This window comes from Saccostrea cucullata, unplaced genomic scaffold (assembly GCF_032062105.1).
Source record: "Saccostrea cucullata isolate Sc308-1 unplaced genomic scaffold, CSIRO_AGI_Scuc_v1 ctg2686, whole genome shotgun sequence".
NCBI classification, from domain to species: domain Eukaryota; kingdom Metazoa; phylum Mollusca; class Bivalvia; order Ostreida; family Ostreidae; genus Saccostrea; species Saccostrea cuccullata.
This window is the reverse complement of record NW_026935361.1, coordinates 1-20,259: the sequence shown is the minus strand read 5'-3', so window position 1 is coordinate 20,259 and position 20,259 is coordinate 1. Positions and strand designations below refer to the sequence as shown.

The window sequence follows — 20,259 nt, the reverse complement described above, 5'->3', positions numbered from 1 at the left end:
TAACAACCATAAACTTAGTATCTTGGGTGGGTGCAGGACTAATCCAAATCGAAGAAACACATTGGTGTTCAAGAACTAACCCAATCAGTCGAATGGTGTACATGTACAAGGACTAACCCTACAATAAGCAAAATAAGTAAAATTGTCAGCGAGACAAATACTATAAATCAATAGATTTTGAATGCAGTACAACGTCATGATGTCGGACTATTGTGACTTCATAAACGTTGATTTTTCCTTCGCACCATCGGACTTTGTCGTGTCAGACCATCGCATTTTAGCGTCGCTTGTCTCACAGGAAACGAGCCATCGGACTTTGGCGTGAACATCGGACTTTGGGATCCGTAAAGACAGCGAGCCATCGGGGTTTGGCGCATGCCATCGGGGTTTGGCGAGACCATCGGACTTTGGCGTCACCATCGCACTTTAGAGTCTTACATATATACATGCAGATGATAGCAGAATATTAATTTATAAATAACTAAACTTGAAAACTTTGTAAGTCTTAATTGTCTCTAGTCATTAAAACATACAAAAATAAATTTTAATATAACAGACATTTGAGACTGTGGAGTCTTCTATTTCAAGTTCACTGGGACAAATCGAGTGAAAATATAAATGGATATTACTATTTATTGTTAATTAAAAATTATAGAAAATTATATAATATATGAATGTCGAGAACAATGCGAAGTCGGGTGTTTTCTACTTATCATATAGACGTTTTTTTTTAAAAAAAAAAAAAAAAAAAAGACAGGTCGTTTAATAAAAAAGCATAATGAGTTCCCCTTAGAATTTCAACAGTTTATTTTAATTCAATGTTGTTGTTTTTTGTTGTTTGTTTTGGTTTGTTATTTAAAAAAAAAATTAATTTTTTGTTTTTAAGAACTTGGAGTATGTTATTTTACGTTTCATTCGATTTTTTTTACTCAGATGGAGACTTTTTCTCAGCAATCAGGGTCACTAAGCATTATTGACTGCATTTTAAGAACGCGTACCGTGACACCTCGGGTTAAAGGTTCAATGAACCCGCAAATTTTTACTTTGTAGTATGGAGTGCTTGAATGGTGAAGGAAGAGTTGCCATATATTTTTTAGCGACTTTGGTCGAATGGAACGTTAAACAATATACAATTATTTTCCATTTCATATTTAACCCAACATTCAATGGAATTCATAATAGAAATCAAATTCTGTTTTCACTTGAAAATCCGAAGCTCCCTTTATTTAGAAAGTTTTACTGTGATTGATTTTATGTCTTTCATTTCTATTATCTTGAGTAATAATGTGTTCAGCGGAACTGTAGTTGAAAGAAAAATAAACTGGAATACTGAAAAGGATTTTATTTTTTTTCTTTTGGTATTATCTGTAGAAAACGCAGGATGTAGATTTCAACTTATAATGCGTGTCCGGTCACCACTGACCAGAGAATGCTTATTCCTGATTCCAGTGTCCATGTTTATGCACTATTCATTGATTTGTGTTGTTGTTTCTTCATCTAAAAGTAATCATGTATATTTTTTATTTAATCAAAAGTTGAATATTTTTCCTTTTGCTATACAGTGTTTGTGTTGGTGTCATTGAGTGCGAGATTCCGATAAACTTGAAGGGCATCTCTGGCTTGTATCACATTCAAATCTTCATATGCATGGTTTTCAAGATGGCCGCCAGATGATGATCTTTGGGAACCCACGCTGTCACTGACCTCGTAGGAAGCCTGGCTATTTCTTTTGTTGTTCTCTTTCTTCCTACAGTGAATAATGCCTTCCTTATTTTATTTTTTTTTATCTTTAATTGTGTAAGAAACATACAAAAACAAAAGGAAACATATACCTTTTCTACTTTTTTCCAATATGCCTTAACAGTACACAGGCAACTTAGCCACATATGATTCTCATATGAGTATCATATGATTCTCATATGATTGGTTTCATATGAGAATCATAGAAAAAGGGCATCATATGTGAATCATATGAAGCAAATCATATGATTTACATATGATCCACATATGTGAATCATATGAAAATAACTACATATGATTTTCAAATGAATGATTCAAGTGTGTTTCAAGCCATTTACATATGAGAATCATATGAAAAGGGTATCATATGTAAATCATATGAAACACTTATGTGTGTTTCAAGCCATTTACATATGAGAATCATATGAAAAGGGCATCATATGTAAATCATATGAAACACTTATGTGTGTTCTCTTTCAATATTTTTCACATTCTTGTACACATTTAAAAATCAGATATTTCTGCTTTAGATGAAAATTCATTACAATACAATGATCTATCTTCATTGGTTACATATTTTGAAATATCTTATAATGCTTACACAACTTTTTTGATTAAGTTATTTTCATCAAGAGAAATAACTTATTTTTCACAGTGTACATTCTAAACAAGAGAATATACAAACAAGTCAGTAGCATTTGTCGATACATGTATTTAACATATTCTAAAATGAGTACAAATTATAAAATTTCAGCAAAATGATTAAGAAGTTAAATATGTATACATGTACAAATGATTATCATGATTAGGTCATGTACTTGTATAAAAATACCATATGACATGAAAGTGTCCACAGCAAAATTGAAACATCAGCAATAACATTTGTCATGTATTCTCTATTATAAATTTATGAAAAATCAAGTTATTTGATATTCTAGCATACAAATAAGAATGGGAAATCTTTACAGGTCAAATTCAGACAAGATGTTGTACATCCTCCACATTTCATAATTATTCCATATATTTCCAGGTTCTTTTTCTTTCTGTATCTTTTCAATATTTTCAGTTGTCCTTCCTCTGATCTGACCATTTTGAAAATCTCTTTGAACTGTACCAAAAATGCAAATCCACCAGTTCTCCCCTTCCTAAACAATTTCTTTGTGGCACAGAATGGTCTCTACAAAAATTTCAAAAATAAAAACAAAATAATTCTTAAATTACAAAATCAATTCTACAAGTTATATTAAAGTAACTTATCATCAGCAAACAAATGTATTCCCAATTCACCGACACAGATACATGTATAATACGAGATAAAACTAATATTATATATGTTATACTAGGTGTTTTGTGAAATCCTATGATATAATTTGCAAGACACTGTTGGAAGATATGCTTCATAATAAAATTATAAAAAGCATTTCTTTTATTTTGACAATCGAATTGAATTTTGCAAGACAATTACACCATTGGAAGATATGCTTCATATTAAAATCATAAAAAAGCTATTTTTTTTTTATTTTTGTCAATTGAATTTGGAATGTTTAAATAGTATTATTGCCAAAAATTAAGAAGATTCTTACACAAATATATTACTTTTGGACAAAAAATTACAGACAAGTAGAAACTTTGTTGGGAAGAATATAAGAAAGTCTGTTAAATAGTGTGTAGTTACCTTAACTTTGAAACAAGCCTAGGATCTTTGGATTTTTTGTTATGAGGGGCTGACTGTATATTGAACCTGTAAAACCAATATTAACACATTAGATATTTTCTAAGCATAACTAAAATTTAAACAACAAAAAAGAGAGAATATACAAGTTTGTAGGTTCTCAATAGTCTTAAATATCTATTAGTATTGGATTCTTTTTTTATAAATGTCAGTCAATGAATACATAGATGTAAATATTCAATGGATTAGCTATCTGATGTACTTTCAACACATACACATGCATATGTGTTACAGTGTACCTTGAAAGTTGCCACTGTTATTATAAATTTTTTGCTGAAATTCAAAAATTCAATTTACCCCCTGAAGTTATTGCTTTTAAAGCCAGCATATTCTATTCACACTTACCATATTTTAAAAGTGCATTGGATTAAAATTGTTTCAAAATGTAGAATACAACTTCTATATTATTGAGTTGAATTTATTTTTGATGAAGCCATGCAAACAATGTAGAATTATAAAGGAACAAAAAGAAATATTTTGTCATACAGGAGTCATTACAGATGTACACTTTGATTTTTTATTGCAAGTATTTCTTTTTACCTTTAATATTGTGATGATGCAATCGTCTGTCACAATCAGCTTTTGGATCAATCGCCAGTCTTATCAGCTTTGGGCTTCTTGGGACTTAATAAAAAAGCAGCACGGTGACACTGAACTCAAGTTGTTGAATGCATCTATAGGCCATAAAAACAAACATTTGTCATTACGTTGATGAAAGAATCGACTTGATAACGATCTCAACATACAAAAACGCCAAACTGCTATACAGGGTTTCTACTTTCACTTTCAAATCAGTACGTAACAAAAGTCAAAACAAAAAGAAAACAAAGTAATGCCTTTAGCCTAACATGTAAATTGTAATGTTTAGGCCTACATCCATTCAGAAACAAATTTATCCAAAATTACTTACAGATCACTAGGGCCTAACGTTATGTAGGTTTACGAAATGCATTAATTCAACAATTACAAGTGTTGAGAGTATTACAGAGATGAGTTCATACGAACCTGTAACCGTAATGAAACTATATTTAAACAATATAAATTAAACGTCTTTAAAAAATTGTTAGGAGATTACTTACTTTTTCCAACAACCAGCACTTCTGCTGCAGCAGTGACGTCAAACATGACGTACACTTTCATCTGATAGAAGTCAAAACCGGTCCGGGAAAAATACGGATTTTTTTTTATTTTACTCAAGTAATAAACCCAAACCCAAAAGATTTGAAATAAAAAGCAAATTAATTTATTCTTTATCAATTTTGTCTGGGGTATGCATTATTACAGAAAAAGAAAATTGTGAAAGGTTTTTTTTATATAAGGGAAAGGGGGGAGGGGGTGTTAAACAGAGTAAAACTTAACATAAGTTATTGCTAACAAATTCTTTTGAAATTGATGTACATTTGAATTACTATTGAGATATATTATTGAAATTGCAATTTTACTTGAGTATACCAAGGGCAAATTAGTGAATACTGTTTTATATGATTCTCATATGATCACTGTGTCATATGATTCTCATATGATTACTGTCAAAATATTCATATGATTTTTACCTGAGTATAACAAGGGCAAATTAGTGAATATGGTTTCATATGATTCTCATATGATCAGTTTCATATGATTCTCATATGACCACTGCCAAAATATACATATGATTCTCATATGTAGGACCTTTCATATGAGAATCATATGTATATTACTTCATATGTTTCACATATGTATGATCATATGATTCTCATATGATTGGCCACATATGATTCTCATATGATTGTATATACATATGATTCTCATATGATCCACATATGATCTTCATATGAAAGGCAATGCATATGTGGATCATATGTGGCTAAATTGCCTATGTATGTTAAAGTATGTACAAAACTTTACAATTCAAATACCGTAAATCTGGATATTTTTTCGTCGATTTTATTTTGCGAATTCGGGTCAAAATAGTGTTGATTAATTTTTACGTTTCAAATTTTTGCGAATGACCACTGTTTTGTTTACATTTTCTTATTGGTATTTTATTTTGAAGAAAAATATTTTTGCGAATGTAATAAACTTGCAAATTTGCCAAAAATTTATCTACAGCAAACATTTCCAGATTTACGGTAAGCAGTGACTTTATTATCGATACATTTTTGGTGATGCATTCATTGTACAAAATATTTTTTCTTTAAAAAGTCTTCTTGTTTTTTTTCCTATCTTGTGAGAATATTATTAAATCAGTAAATGTATTTAAAATGACCACGAATTTCTTAAATTAAAAATATATTTCAGGTATCTATTAGCTACCAAGATTTAACATACTATTCTTCATGTATACGTATTGTAAATGTAATACATAACACAACTAGTTATAAAATGTAAAAGGTTTTTGAACTCAAAAAATCTATGAAACAATTCTATGATATTTGAAAAGAGCACATAACACGGGCCAGTGAATATTCAAGAGGTGAAATCAGGTGTCTAGATGAAGAAAGCATTCCCTTATGATAGATCACACCCGTCCGGGGTCCTATTGATCAGATTGACATAACTTTTCACAATCAAATTTGATAAAGACAAAGGCCTAAATATAAATATGAAACAAGTCAACCAAAATCGAGTTTCATGATGATGGGCTATATTTGCAAAGGAAGTCACTATAGCTACAACGGAATGTACAAAATACTGATTTAAAACGAGGTTGTTGAAATCATTGTAACTTCAAATTTTATGCGAGTAGCATGATTCGCTATAAAAATTAACAATACTCAAAGCAAACACTTGAATAGTATAAAAAAAAGGGTAGAGATACAAAGACAGAAACATATGACAGTGGAATATTATTTCATAAATGAAAAAAAAGTTGACAATGGAAAAGCTTAAATTATCTCGTTTGTCCTATAATTAAGTTTATTGTTTGCCTTTTTTATATTTTATAGTCCGTAAAAAAAATTAACTAAAAACAGATGTGACAGACTCTGGTATTTCTTTTTTAAAAGTTCACTTCAATACAGTATATATCGAGTCAATCTAATAAGAATTAGATGTCCCGAATTCGCTACCGCTTCTCAAACATCTAACAACATCCCATTCGGAGTCACGTCAGAGCGACCTTTTGATTAGCCAATGAAAATGTTGCCTCAGAATTCTTGGCTTATAGTTCGGATGGGTTCTTCTTTTCACTGCCCAACCTAAACGTCCGAGGAGTTTCGTAGTAAACAGATTATGCAATGCAAACGCTGTGTTATGTATGAATGTGACTTGCTGGATATCTTGTATAGTTTGTGCTTTTTAGTTTGCATTATTCACGTAAGAATGCCAGACTGGCGGACAATACATTAAATTAAAACCAAAATTACTTAAATTCAACGTAAGATAGACTACCGAGTATCAGTAATGATGATATGTAACCTTGGAACTAATTTTAGAATTATTTACTGAAACTTGAATCTGATTGGCCATTTTTTGTGTTTATTCAAAATCTAAAGGTCGCTCTGACGTGACCCCGAATGATATGTTGTTAGATGTTTGAGAAGCAGTAGAGGATTCGGAACATCTAATTGTAATTAAATTGTATATCGAGTCAGCATATGCATGAATAAAACAATTGTTAATTACTAAACATTGTCACTTTATCTGATTGTCGAATTGAAGGCAAGGGCAAATATTTACGTCCTTGCCAGCAAAATCCGTTGAATTTAATGTTGATTGATATTTTTTTCTTATTGATAGGCCAATTTATTGAACTTAACTGGCCATGGACTTCTGCCTGTCTCGTTTATTCCGATCATGAGAGGAGCACATAACTTCCAGATTTCCTTTAAGTTAACTGAACGATAATGGTTCATTTCTTTGAATGTAAAATCTGCTGGTTGATCCCCCTTTTTCTATTGTATATCATTTACAATGACATTATGGTGCTGGGGGTCAGATTGTGCAATATTGTTATAAAGATATGTAATATTTTATATTTAAGTCTCCATTCCTGACCCCCTTTCTTGTATTGTAAATATGTTTACTACTTTTACGTCATTTACTTCAATAAATGACATTTTTCACTTCAATGATGTTGTTTGTTTTTGCCCGCTTTACCAAAAAACAAGCTCAGTTGTCTGACAGGAGAACAGAACTAAGGAACATAAATGTATTTAAGAAAGACATATTAGATTTACATGGGCAAAGATTTTGAATTTTGTAAGTTTTAAAATATTTCTTAAAATTTCTCGACATACACGTGTTACAATTGCTTTTCAGTCTTAGATATCTAAAATAAAAACTGTTAAAAACGTTCTTTTTTAATCATAAAACTTTTAGATTTAAGAAATAATCGCTTGTCATTTTTTCTTTTTTTAAATATCGCATATATTTTAATTAAGAGCAAAATTGTGTATTTAAGAGTCATTCTCTGTAAGCATCAAAATGGGCTGGAAATTGAAAATCACGGATTTTGCTGAAACTTGGTGAAATAATTACATTATAAGCCCTGTTTAAAAAAAATATTAGTAAAAGTGATCAATTGGTCTTGTTTCCATGGCAACCAGGTTACCTGTTTTTGTACATAGGTGGTAAATACCTAAAATGATATTTCTTCCCATTAATGTACATTTAATTAAATAAAGGTGATTATAATTATTTTTTCCTTTGAAATAATTTGTAATTTGTATTTTCTGTACAAAAAACTTGAAAATTTTTTTTGGACCTGCCGTTAAATGCCAAATAACATAAAAAATTGCCTTAAAAAAGGGGGGTTGAACATAACAATATACACGAAAAACGCAGGCGCTGGTGGAATATTCTGATGCTCTGAATTTCACTTTATACAATTGTGAAAAACATATGAAAAAACTGGAGAGGTAATATTTACTTTAAGAAAATAAATTGATTGTAAAGAACAAGGTTCACTTTCGCCTTATTTGGCCCTGTTAATTTCTGAAAAACTGAAACTGCATAGTTTTAGTTAACAATGCATTAAAATATCACTTCGATCTTTGGTGACTGCGATCCTATAAAAAATGACGTAATTTTTTGGCTAGTCAATGCATTATGACGTCACGAAATGCGTCAATTTCCTCATATTCCGAAAAAGTCTACAAAAACGGCCAATTTTTAAAGTTATTTTTTGATATTTGATATAGAGCGCAACCTCTGATCTAAAATATGCAACTAGTAAATGATAGAACTGTTTCTGAGGATTCATGGACATGTTTTATTTTTTAGATCAGAGAGTGCGCTCATATTATTTTTCTTCACTGAAAGTACTCAATTATACCTGTTTACCTAAACATTCAAGAACATTGCAATTTCATAAAGCCAGTTCTCCAAGACCTGGACTTTGAGGAGAATTTTTTTTAATAGGATATGAAAGCACCAAGTCTCTATTTTATTTTAATGCTTCAAATGGAAAATCAAGTGTTGATCAATTAATTGGTATATCTACAGGGCCATTGTATGCATAAAGTGAACCGACTTCTTTGTAAAAATCTCTAAATTTACACACATTTTTGTCAAGAGTTATTTCCCTTTTCGAAAATCTTTTGCTTTAATCGATGAAAATGAAAGTAAAAGTATACAGCAGAAAGCAACTTTGAGGAGTAAATACTGTTTGTTTTGGATATTTTCAGGGGTTTTAATCCAACTTGTGAAGTATTTAACATTACCCATAGTTAATTGATTGTTCAGGCTTTACTGTGTCTGAGAGATATACATGTTTGTGTATAGATGTGATAGATACATGAAAACTTAAAAATGGATTGCATCCTATGAAATTCCTGCCTATGTGACAAGTGCTGCATCATTGAAAAAAGTGTTTTTTAAAAAAAGTAGCTATTGTCAGTTAAATGGACTTCAGCACTAAGGGTGGGATAATAAGGTTGTGATGAAGAAATATACATGATAATAAGAAGCACTAGGTAAGTACTAATGATTATTGACTACGTACATTGAAAGTTGCACATATTTTGTATGACGTTTATTAATGATAGGGCATGACTATTTATTATTAAAATAACTTTAAAGTACCCAAAGCATAAATAATGACATGATTCTAATTATATCATTAACAGTATAGGCATATTAACAATCTTATTAAAATCAGTGAATGTGAATGAAAATTATATAAACCATCTGTCAGGCCATCCTTTAAAAATTGTTTGTTTGGAATTGCCGCCTGATGGGTTTCAGACACAGGAGGGAGGGAAATTATTTTTTTTTATTGAAGGTAAATTTTAAATTTTTGATAATAATCTCAGTAAACAGTCAATACATTTTCTGATTTTAAAAAAAAGTATCTACAATCAACTTAAATAACCTAATTTTACATACATGTAGATCTGAAATAATCTTTCAGTGTTTTGTATGGTGTATGTGATACATGTAATGCACCCCCCCCCCCCCCCAATAAATGATTTAATAAAATAAACTTCCTACTTTTGGGCAATAAAATTATATACACTTTACTGAAACAGTGTATAATGAAGCAATATGTAATGAAGACACGTACATGCAGAAATTGGGGATTTGTAAAAGTGGTCATTGTTGAAATCATAGATTTATGTGCCCAAATTACAGCTGAGAAAAAAAAATATTATATTTGATTTTGTCATATTTTATGAAGGCATCTCAGTATTCCATTTATCACAGACTTTATGTTCTGCAAAATATTTTTAGAAGCTTTCCAAAAAACTGAGTAGTGTTAGATAAAAAAAGTTATTTAACTTGAAAAAAAATATTAATGCAAATAAATCAAGCCCCCCTTTTTAAAAATATTGGAGGAGGATCTGGTAACATTTTATTGCCCCCCCCTCACTTAACTCCTCCTCCCCCCCTCTAGAAAACTATTTCAGATAATTATATTTTTCTCAATTTGAGTCAAAATGAGGTTCTCTGTTGATTGAATTTCAAAAGCTTATAGGGAGTTCACTCCCAGGGGCATAGCCCCTACGGACAGTGTTTTGGACCTAATAAGAGCAGTGGTGGTTTGTAATTATATGCTCTCCATCTGCATAATTGCACATTCCCTAATACTTATTTTGACCCTTTGTGTTTATGAGGAAGAACAAAATCACAAAATTTTTAAAATACATTCTGAATTTTGAGTGTCATTCCTAATGTGTATGAAAGACTTATCTCTGCTGGGAAAACTTCAACGAATTGTTTTAGTCCCGTACGGTGAAATCGGAGGGGACTATAGGTTTCCTCTGCGTCTGTGCGTCCCTCTGTATACCTGTCCGTTCGTCTGTCTGTCCCCGTCTGTCTGCCAGTCTGTTCCATTTGGTTTTCCGCACTTTTTTTTTCTAAACGCTTGTATCTATTGAGCTGAATTTTGGTATGTGGTTGTATCTTGATGAGTTAAACATCAAGTTTCAATTTTGAATTTCGCATCGCTTCATTGGTTTTTGACAGAATAATGGTATTTTGAATTTTTCACATTCGTTTAATTGAGATCATGCTGCGCTAACTTCCGATGGTCGACATAAATAAGAAGCAAGAAAAAGACGTAGGAAAAATGAGTTGAATTTTCGTCTAAATGTGGATTATTTTATCCACAACCTCAAAATCAACAGTTTTACCTTGGACATAACTTTTGCATATTATTAAATGACATCCTGAAGAAAAACTCAGTTTCGAAAAAGGGAACCCGGTAGGGGACATGTATTGCTTATGCAATACTCTCAGAATGCTTGTTTATGTATGGTACGAACAGACAGTGTCTGACACGCGGATAAACAGGAAGTTGACATCAGATTTAACCTCAAGTGTTACCCACCATGCATATGGCATGCCTTAGCAAACACTGTGCTAAAATTTCAAGCATCTTCAATTAAAAGCTGATCGAGTTCCTGAGAAAACTGAAACCAAACACTTGCTACAAAAACACCCACAGGCAGACAGACAGACAAACGGACTGACACACAAAGGTAAATCAGTATACCGCCCTCTCCTTCGTAGCGGTGGTATAATAATTCCTTAGGAAAGGAACAGCAAAATATCATCTGAACAACATAAAAAACAATTTGAATCGAGGAGGGGGGCACTCTTGACTATGTGCTTGTCCTACTTAAACTAAGAAGTGCATGTACAGGTTAAAACGTGTATATAAACTATATATGTTTCAATTAATAAAACAAGTTGCTTCCAAAAGATCGGTCATGATTTTATGTAGGTATTTATTGTTTCCATGGAAACAAATCCTGCTGCAGTAATTCAGATATATGTGATCAGTTTAAGTTTGAGTTCATCTGTTTAAATTAGAAGTATAATCAAACACTGGTGGCAGTTTTATGAGTTTTGTATACTGGTACATCAATAATTATTTGGATTATTCCTGAATTATTTGGTTACCATAACAACTGGTTTTTTTAAAATAAAATTATGAATTTCTATTTTCATGTTAGTGAAATGATATTCTAAGGTTTACATTGTTTTGTGGAATTTATTTCATTGAGGAAAAAATATAATCGGGCAATAAAGCAGTAGATTTTGTATATTAAACATATCAACGATAAGGATTTTCCTGAACTATTGGCTGCCATAGCAACCATTTTTAAAATAAATTATGAATTATTATCTTGATATTTAGTAAAATACAATTAAATTCAATTTATTTTATTGAAAAAGAGAAAAAAATCACGAATGAAGCTTTTATAATATCGTTGTACACTTGTCAGTATCACAATATTTGTGATAGCAACCATTATAAGGAAGTGTTCAAAAACTATTTGGTTACCATAGCAACGTGATTTGGGACGCCTAAATTTTTATTTATTACTTTTTTTTTAATGTACATATTAAGTGAAATAACAAATATGATAAGTGTTATCTGTTGTTTGAAGAAATTAAATAATGCACTGAGGCCACAGATTCTGCATAATGAAAACGCCAATAGCTACAGTGATTTTTCCTGACTTTTTGGTTGCTATAGTAACACATTATTTTTGTTTAATTTATGAACTTGCATTTTTATCATTTTATTTTGAAATTATGAGGTTTAGTAGTGTGATTTGTTTTACTCTTGATTTTTTTTAAAGCTATAATGTACAAAAAGGAGCCGAATGTTGAATCTACAAATTAATTCAAAATCTCCATAGCAACCATTTTCATTTTCGTTTTATTTTATTTTAAGAAATATTACCACTCTAGAAATTTTATATTTTCATGGGTAAGGAATGACCTTTCCAGTGATGGTAGTTGTTTGTTATGGATTGCCCGCGTTTTCTTGCTACTACGCTTTGAAAATGCCAAAAATTGACATTTTTTAAAATTTGTTAAAATTTGAAAAATTCACACTTTTCACTGAAAGACAACTCTTTTATGACCAATTATTGAATAATTTCATCAGTTGTGGTAGTTACTACAACACATATTCTATCAGAGTAGGCAACAATTAAATCTTTAAATAAAACGCAGAAAATAGAATTTTATGATGAAGATTGTATACTTTCAGTAGGTTGCTCTGTATTTTTGGCCTCAAAATGGTGGTTTTGGTTACCATGGCAACCGGGACACAAAATAAAAAATTAACCCCAAAAATGTTCTATACATGGTGTTTCTACATTGCATGCAAAAAATCAGCAAAATCTGTGATGTACCATTTCCAACTTTTTTCTAAATTCTTTGATTCTTACATAGAATGACTCTTAAAGAATCTATTTAAAATTTTGCAAGAAAAAAAATCAAATAATGGAAGATTACAAAACCAATGCACGAGGCTTTTTTGGTCAATAGTATGAGGGATGTCAGCAAATGAAACAAGTCTAGTTTATACACAAACAATAATAGAGCTAATACAATGGTTTACAGATAAAGTAAAAATAAACATACCTGATGAAGTAAAGCACTGTAAAGCAAAGCCCAACATTGATCAGGAGAGAAATAATCAAACCCGCTGTTAATCCGCCAACGTTGTCTCCTTGGTCAGTGCAAGGTTTTGTGAAATCTACTGTGTTAATAAGCAACGAAGTTAAAAACTAAAACATTATTTGTACTTAAAGAAACCAATCATTGTTTCGCATTTTGTATAATGTTTGCATAAATCCTCTTTTAAAGCCTTGACAGCTAAAATGTGTGAAATAAATTGAAATTTATATTTTTAATATAAAGCAACTACTTTTTCGTATACATGTAGCTAAATTCCTAAATTCTTTTTGCCAGAATTACATTGAAATATTAACGATGGCTTACTATACCATTCACACCAATATCAATCTCTTCACTGCAGCGATTTCCTTGAAACCCATTATGACAACCCCCAGGACAAAATCCATCAACTTTGTGACAGGTTTCATTGTTGGCACAATTTCCACTACACTTTCTTTCACAACCTTCTCCATACGTGCCAGGGGGACACGCTGAAAAATGGATATTCAATAAACAGTCTGTGCTAAATGAAGAACTACCAGTACTAGTAGACATTGTTTATATATGTTCAAGTTGAATTAATTATATTTAAGCATTGAATTCATATTTTTGTCTGTCTTCGGTCCTATAACACACCTGGCCATGGCCGTGCCGACAAATTGAATACCGCGCGTTAGCGTGGTTTGATAAATGTGTCGGCACGGCCAGGTGTGTAATAGGACAGAAGACATACAAAAATATGAATTCAATGCTTATATTTACATTCTCTAATTTTCCTTTTTCATAATTGATTATTTCATTCATCTTGAGTGTGAATTTAACGCCTTTCAAAACTGACGCGGTTAAAAGACGTAAGAGCCGTTTGTGACGTCAGATGTCGTCGCAAAGTTTAATAACGCAAACAATCATTGCGAGGGAAAAAAGTGACAAATTAATTTTAAACGCACATTTGTAGTATTTTTACGTTAATTTAACAGGATTATAGTTTTAAGTAAATTGAGTCGAAACATTGTACATTTTGGTGTTCCCAGATTATAGAAAAATGCATATACAATGTAGTTCCTACTGTGCATTCTAATGCGCGGTGACAAGGTTTCGCGTGTGTTATAGAAATTTGAATGTTGTGGATTTCTAAGGAATTTCATAAGGAAAAATACACCGAATGTAAATATTCGTCTTTGTTTAATCTTCATGTATAATTTCTATACTATTATGCAAATAAACTTTAAATATTTTCTTTAATTTGTCCCTCAAGTCACAATTAAAACGTTGTATTTCAAGCACAGATGTATACTCGTTTTACCAATCGCTTGAAAACAAACCTCGTACGGGATATCATTTATGCTTCATAAATTTAAATTGAAGGCTGTAAGAATAAAGTGGAATAAATGGAGAGTATGAACAGTAATCAAACTGAAAAGTCAATTAATAAATATATATTAGGAGCAAGGCAAACACAGACTTCCAAAAAATTAAGAGGTGGGATCGGGTGCAATAGAAGAGTGAACGTCCTCTGCCAACTTGTCAAACCCTCCACGTGCTGTTTTTAATAACGGACTAACAATCAGTATTGAAAATAAGTGTCAATTAAATATTGACTTAATGATAGATTGTATTTGCTGAAAATTTTATTGTAGAACTTATATAATGTCTATATGTAGATGTGTTATTAATGTACTTGTACCCCATGTACCAATAGTTGGGTCTGATAAAATAAACTAAACAATGAAGAATAACATAAACGAGACTGGTGATAGTTTTGTTCATCAACTTGTTATAAAACTTGCAAATAATTTACCTCGTTTTAAAATTTTCAATCCAAAAGCATGCTCTTACGTATCGAATCAACAGAGAGATGTAAACCTCGAATGCAGATGATAACGGTACAATGCTGCATAATTACTTATCTTCTATGCCTTTTACATGTATCTTACAGACCCAAACAAAAACTTTTCTTAACAAACCATGCCAAAATCACATACAAACCATATCAAACTCACAAATGCATGATTTTGAACTATGATTTAGACATGATCCATTAAATGGATCATACTGAAATCATAGATGACAAATAAGGAAGTATGATCCTGGTGTGGTTTGTTTCTGGGGAATGAGTCTGCTATGATTTTCTTGCGATTCTGACATGTGCCATTAACTTAGAAAACAAAGGAACATGAGTTTGAAATGATACGTTAACTTTAACTGCTAAAAGTTTGTGATTTTGATATGGTTTCTTAACTTAGTCTTTAAACTCCATACGAGTTACACATGATCTGTTAACTTCTCTGTTGAGAATCATGAGTTTTATATGATTTGTTAACTTTGTCAGAATTGGTTGTATGATCCTGATATGGTTTGTTAACTTTGTCATCTATGATAGGTGAAAATGCAAGCTTTAAATTCACTCTAGCTTGGAGAATCAAACAACATACATACATCAATAAAATTCTTATTTAAAAGAGAACAGGAAAATTAAGTTTTAATAATTAAAATGCACACAGCATGTATAGGTATAGTTACAAAGACAATAATTTTTTTTGAAGTTGTTTGAAACAAATTTATTACAATAATTCATATTTAAATTAGCACACATGTATTTTGTTTATGAGTTGTTCAATTTAACAGATCATACCAGGATCATGATTTTGATACGAGTTGTTAGCTACAACAGATCATACCAGGATCATGGTTTTAATACGAGTTGTGAGCTACAACAGATCATACCAGGACCATGGTTTTAATACGAGTTGTTAGCTACAACAGATCATTCCAGGATCATGGTTTTAATACGAGTTGTTAGCTCTACAACAGATCATACAAGGATCATGGTTTTCTTGCTAGTTGTTTAGTTTAACAGACCATCTCAGAACCATGATCCATTAGCTCATTTGCATGTGAAATTTTCCTATACCGAAATCATATCAAAACCATGATTTACACATGAGTTGTTAGCATGATCTGATAGGCTGTTTTTTCTGTTTGGGGATGTTTATTTTTTTGTAAAGCATTACTATCTTATTGAACCTTCTTAAAAAAACGGTCATAAAAGTAACAATCTGACAATATATTTCAAACTAAATAAAAAAAATACTATGTTTGTTTGTTTAATCTGACTTGCTATGGTTAGCCAACCAAATCATGGACATTTAAACCATAAATGATTTGTACAAATGATTCCTGCAGATTACACGCCAAATGCGCCCATCTTCTTTGTTACACAGGTCTAGTATTTATATCTTCGTTATCTCCATATACGTATTTCATTACTTATATCAAATACTTCATATTTTTGTATCAAAAGAAATTCTCTAATTCTTTTACTCAAAAATACTATTTACATATCTTACTTTCACTGCAATCGTATCCCATCCATCCATATAGACACCCCTCACACTGACCAGTCACGTGATTACATGAAAAATTATTTCCACAGTGGTCTGTACATGTTTTCTTGCACTCTGCTCCGTATTTTCCAACTGGGCAAGCTAATCATGAATCGAGAAGAGGATATTTTTCTTATAATAAAACGGCTTTAAAAAATAGATTGGATCTAAACTGTAAAGATTTTTCCTAATTTATTTTGCACGCAATTTATTTGTTTCCTTGTTAAAACCGTTAATCGTAATCATTTGAAGAAAAATATTATGTGCATTGATACATTGATACTTTGATTAAATAATATTATAATTAAAAGATAGATAAAGCGTTCTTTATTTGTGTTGAACTCTCAGCAGCTCTCTCTCTCTCTCTCTCGTTTAACATGTGATCCTTTGGTGAATTTCTGACGTAAATAATAAACGTCATCTTAAGTAATAAAGAGGATTATTTTTATGAGTTTTAAAATGGTCGTTATCCTTGGAATGAAGAATAAAGACTATGATAATGCACCTTAAATGGAATTACTATCTAAATCTTACCATCAAGACACTTTTCCCAATCCAACCGTCTTTACATCCAACACAAGTTCCATTAGTTATGTAACACCTTCTCTCTTGACAATTTAATGGACATCTTTTATTACAGAGAATTCCATAGGCATCGTCTCTATGACAACCTTTTCAACATATGTATTTGCTTTTTTAAATGTCTCGTATCTTAGATTAACCCTTTATTAAAATTATTTTTAGCTTAACTTTTTAAAATAAGCATACGTATATTTCAAGTGCAAACAGTTTAAATTATCTTGACAAAAAGAACAATAATATTAACACAGACCTTGAACTATTACTTGACACAGTTGGGTATATGTATATTGTTGATTGCCAGGATACCATACACCATAAACTCTTTCATTGTAGAAAATGACATACCGACCGAAAGAAACACATATGTGAGTAACATTAAGATCTGGTAAATCTGGCCCTGTATGATTGTAACACAAATAAGCCGCTTGTAGGAGACTTAAATCTGTACTGTTAGAGATGTAGAGTTTGTATCCGTACATACGCTATCTCTGTCGTTGTTCTATAGTATAATAAAAAAAGAGAATTTCACAAATGCAACATTTACTGATTTTTCTTCGAAAATTACAGAAATACAGATTCAGTTAAAATCAAGTCCTAGTTTATAACATGTGTTTACTGATTCTTTTCAAATAAGAGAAGTATAAATTGCATTCATTATATTTTTCCGGGTGGTATACATCAAATGTAACAATTACTTAACGAGTAATTTACAACAAAAATGTAAGATATTTGGCAACATAAGAAAGTTCTGTTATTCAAATATTTTGTTTTTAATTTAAACAATCATATATATTTTAATGAATTTTTTTCGGGGGTTCTTTTTAAAAACAAATTCCACACTTTACCAATTAACTTTGTGGGGTCACATAGGGATACAAAGTATTACATGGGAACCTGAGCTATATTGAGATAACAAACAGTATTCAGACACAGAGGTCCATGCAAGCAATAAAAACCAGGAGCAGAGCAAACATCAGACATCATGGATCAGGTGCCAAGGAGGAGTGAGCATTCCCTGCTGACCGGTCACAACCGCCGTGTGCTCTTTGTCATGATCGGCAAATAAGGCGAAAATCCGTCCACAATTCAGTGTGTAAATAATAGCAATTACTATGAAAACTTCCGTCAGATCCTAAAGTCTATAATTTTCAAGATGGCCGTCAGATGCTGTTCTCTATTGGGAACGCCCTGTCATTGACCTTGTAGGAAAGCTGGCCATTTCCATTCTTGTTCTCTTTATTCTCTTATTAGTAAGAGATGCCTTTATTTTCCTTTCATATGATATATTCTAACTTAAACACCATGAATGAACAGAAATCGTGATGCTATTGCGATATATAGTTAATTAAAAAGAATGGTAAATGGAACCATTTGGAATTTGAATACGAAAAGAAGAATTTTTAATGCTGCGGAATTCTTGGAGGAGAAAGCAGCATCATGACAGATTACAGCTTGATTTACAACCACAGAGAACTGACAAAATGTTGTCTTAATTGGAGGTTCATTTGAAAAACTGTGAACATTCAGTGAGGCACACAAGAGGAGATACTATAACCGTTGGTTGGAAGACATCCTCTGCCTTTAGATATGTCTCTCTACATTTATAATTCAATTCTGGTTGTAATGCTGTATTTGATTGGATAAAAAAATTACTTTATATCGTATAAAATGGGTTGCCTACGTCACAAAGACTTTCGTCAAAAACGTATCAATCTGTCTGACGTTACATTCAAATTTTGTACAAATTGAAGTCATTTTGTTAGAACAATCATCTTTTTTTCTTACATCAAATGAATGAAAATTAAATTATAAGCAATCAATTTAATAGCTACCCATTTTATACGATATAAACTGGGTTGGAACTGCTAGTTTACGCTTTTTTATGAACCGCTTCGCAATTTATAAAGCGTAAACTGCCCCAACCCAGTTTATGCCGTATAAAATGGGTAGCTATTAAATTCATTCCTTAAATGGTGATACACAGGTTGCGGGAGGAAACCAAGAGGAATTGGGCAGGAGTTTGAGGCGACAAATGAGCTATATAAGCCTGGAAAAATAAATGACGCCCGTAAAAAAAATTACGCCTGGAGACTAAAATGACGCCTGATTTAGAATTACGCATGGAATTTATATATAAGAATATTCACATTCGCTGTGTTTTTCTACTAACCCTACTGTGAAATCGATTTGAAAACCATTCTCGTTTATACTCACGCGTAGAAATGTCCATGGAGAAACGTGCGTTAACGTGAAGTCACAATAGGGCTACAGCAACGTTAGTTAAAGTATTATTACGATATAGGGCATGAAGAAATTCAAATATTGAGTATATTTATAGTGCTTCCAAACATGTAAAATGTAAATATAAGGAATGTTTTTAAGTTTAGTTAGAATTATTGGTGCCAAGTCTGTGTGATTCACACACGCTTCATGAAAATATGCCTACATTGACGTCTATGTGATTCACACACCAATAACTCACACAAAACTTAAAAATATTCCTTAAATACTATGTGACCTAAAACATATACAGTACAATATGAAGGTCCATATCTAGAGTTGTCAGGACGGACACGATGCTACCAGGAACAACTATATGTAGTCTACTGAACACCCTGAGACACAAAATCTGAAAGCATTACAATTTGGATTTACACAGCAGATTTTTGTGAGACACATGTGGTAAAAGTATTAGTATATTGCCGCAGAAATAAGAGAAGTTGACGATTAAAAAGTTAGTTACCACGTTTATCATAAAGCTTTGCTGTTACATTATCGTTAACGTCTTTTCCAGCAAAATATGCAAGTAAGAAACAGATGTGTAAGACTATGTGCGGTATCTGTTATTTCAAGCTCATCGAGATATATCGTGTCGACACAATGGAAATAACTATTGTTAATTGACAATATGTTGTCGATATACCTACTTGACAGAAAGTAAAAAAGAAAACAAGAAAACAAATAAGCCAATAAAATCAG

At 31.5% G+C, this 20,259-nt stretch overlaps 1 protein-coding gene and 1 long non-coding RNA gene across 4 annotated transcripts; both read right to left on the bottom strand.

Moving 5' to 3' along the window:
- Positions 1 to 1,389: 1,389 nt before the first annotated feature.
- On the bottom strand, positions 1,390 to 17,774 carry LOC134242569 (multiple epidermal growth factor-like domains protein 10). 3 transcript variants are annotated; one of them, XM_062724668.1, is made up of 6 exons: positions 17,531 to 17,774; positions 17,233 to 17,369; positions 16,663 to 16,800; positions 13,645 to 13,806; positions 13,280 to 13,397; positions 1,390 to 1,747 (listed from the first exon to the last, which is right to left on the bottom strand). In XM_062724668.1, exons 3-6 carry the CDS (start codon positions 16,682 to 16,684, stop codon positions 1,555 to 1,557), a joined length of 495 nt encoding a protein of 164 aa, XP_062580652.1. In that variant the 5' UTR covers positions 16,685 to 16,800; positions 17,233 to 17,369; positions 17,531 to 17,774; the 3' UTR covers positions 1,390 to 1,554. The 3 variants fall into 3 exon arrangements, with proteins under 3 accessions (XP_062580652.1, XP_062580654.1, XP_062580653.1); XM_062724670.1 differs by having other exon boundaries at positions 13,280 to 13,394; XM_062724669.1 differs by lacking the exon at positions 17,531 to 17,774 and having other exon boundaries at positions 17,233 to 17,426.
- LOC134242572 (uncharacterized) lies at positions 2,411 to 4,333 on the bottom strand. Its single transcript, XR_009986882.1, has 3 exons — positions 4,013 to 4,333; positions 3,416 to 3,481; positions 2,411 to 2,917 (listed from the first exon to the last, which is right to left on the bottom strand). It is a non-coding gene; the product is annotated as an uncharacterized LOC134242572 (long non-coding RNA).
- Positions 17,775 to 20,259: the final 2,485 nt, after the last annotated feature.

Bases quoted from the DNA above. Each gene is read 5' to 3' on its own strand.
- LOC134242569 (XM_062724668.1), bottom strand. From the start codon at position 16,684: ATGGGATACGATTGCAGTGAAA. The intron at 13,807-16,662 runs GTAAGATATGTA...TCCATTTTTCAG, and splicing joins GGGATACGATTGCAGTGAAA to CGTGTCCCCCTGGCACGTAT. The intron at 13,398-13,644 runs GTATAGTAAGCC...TTATTAACACAG, and splicing joins GATTGATATTGGTGTGAATG to TAGATTTCACAAAACCTTGC.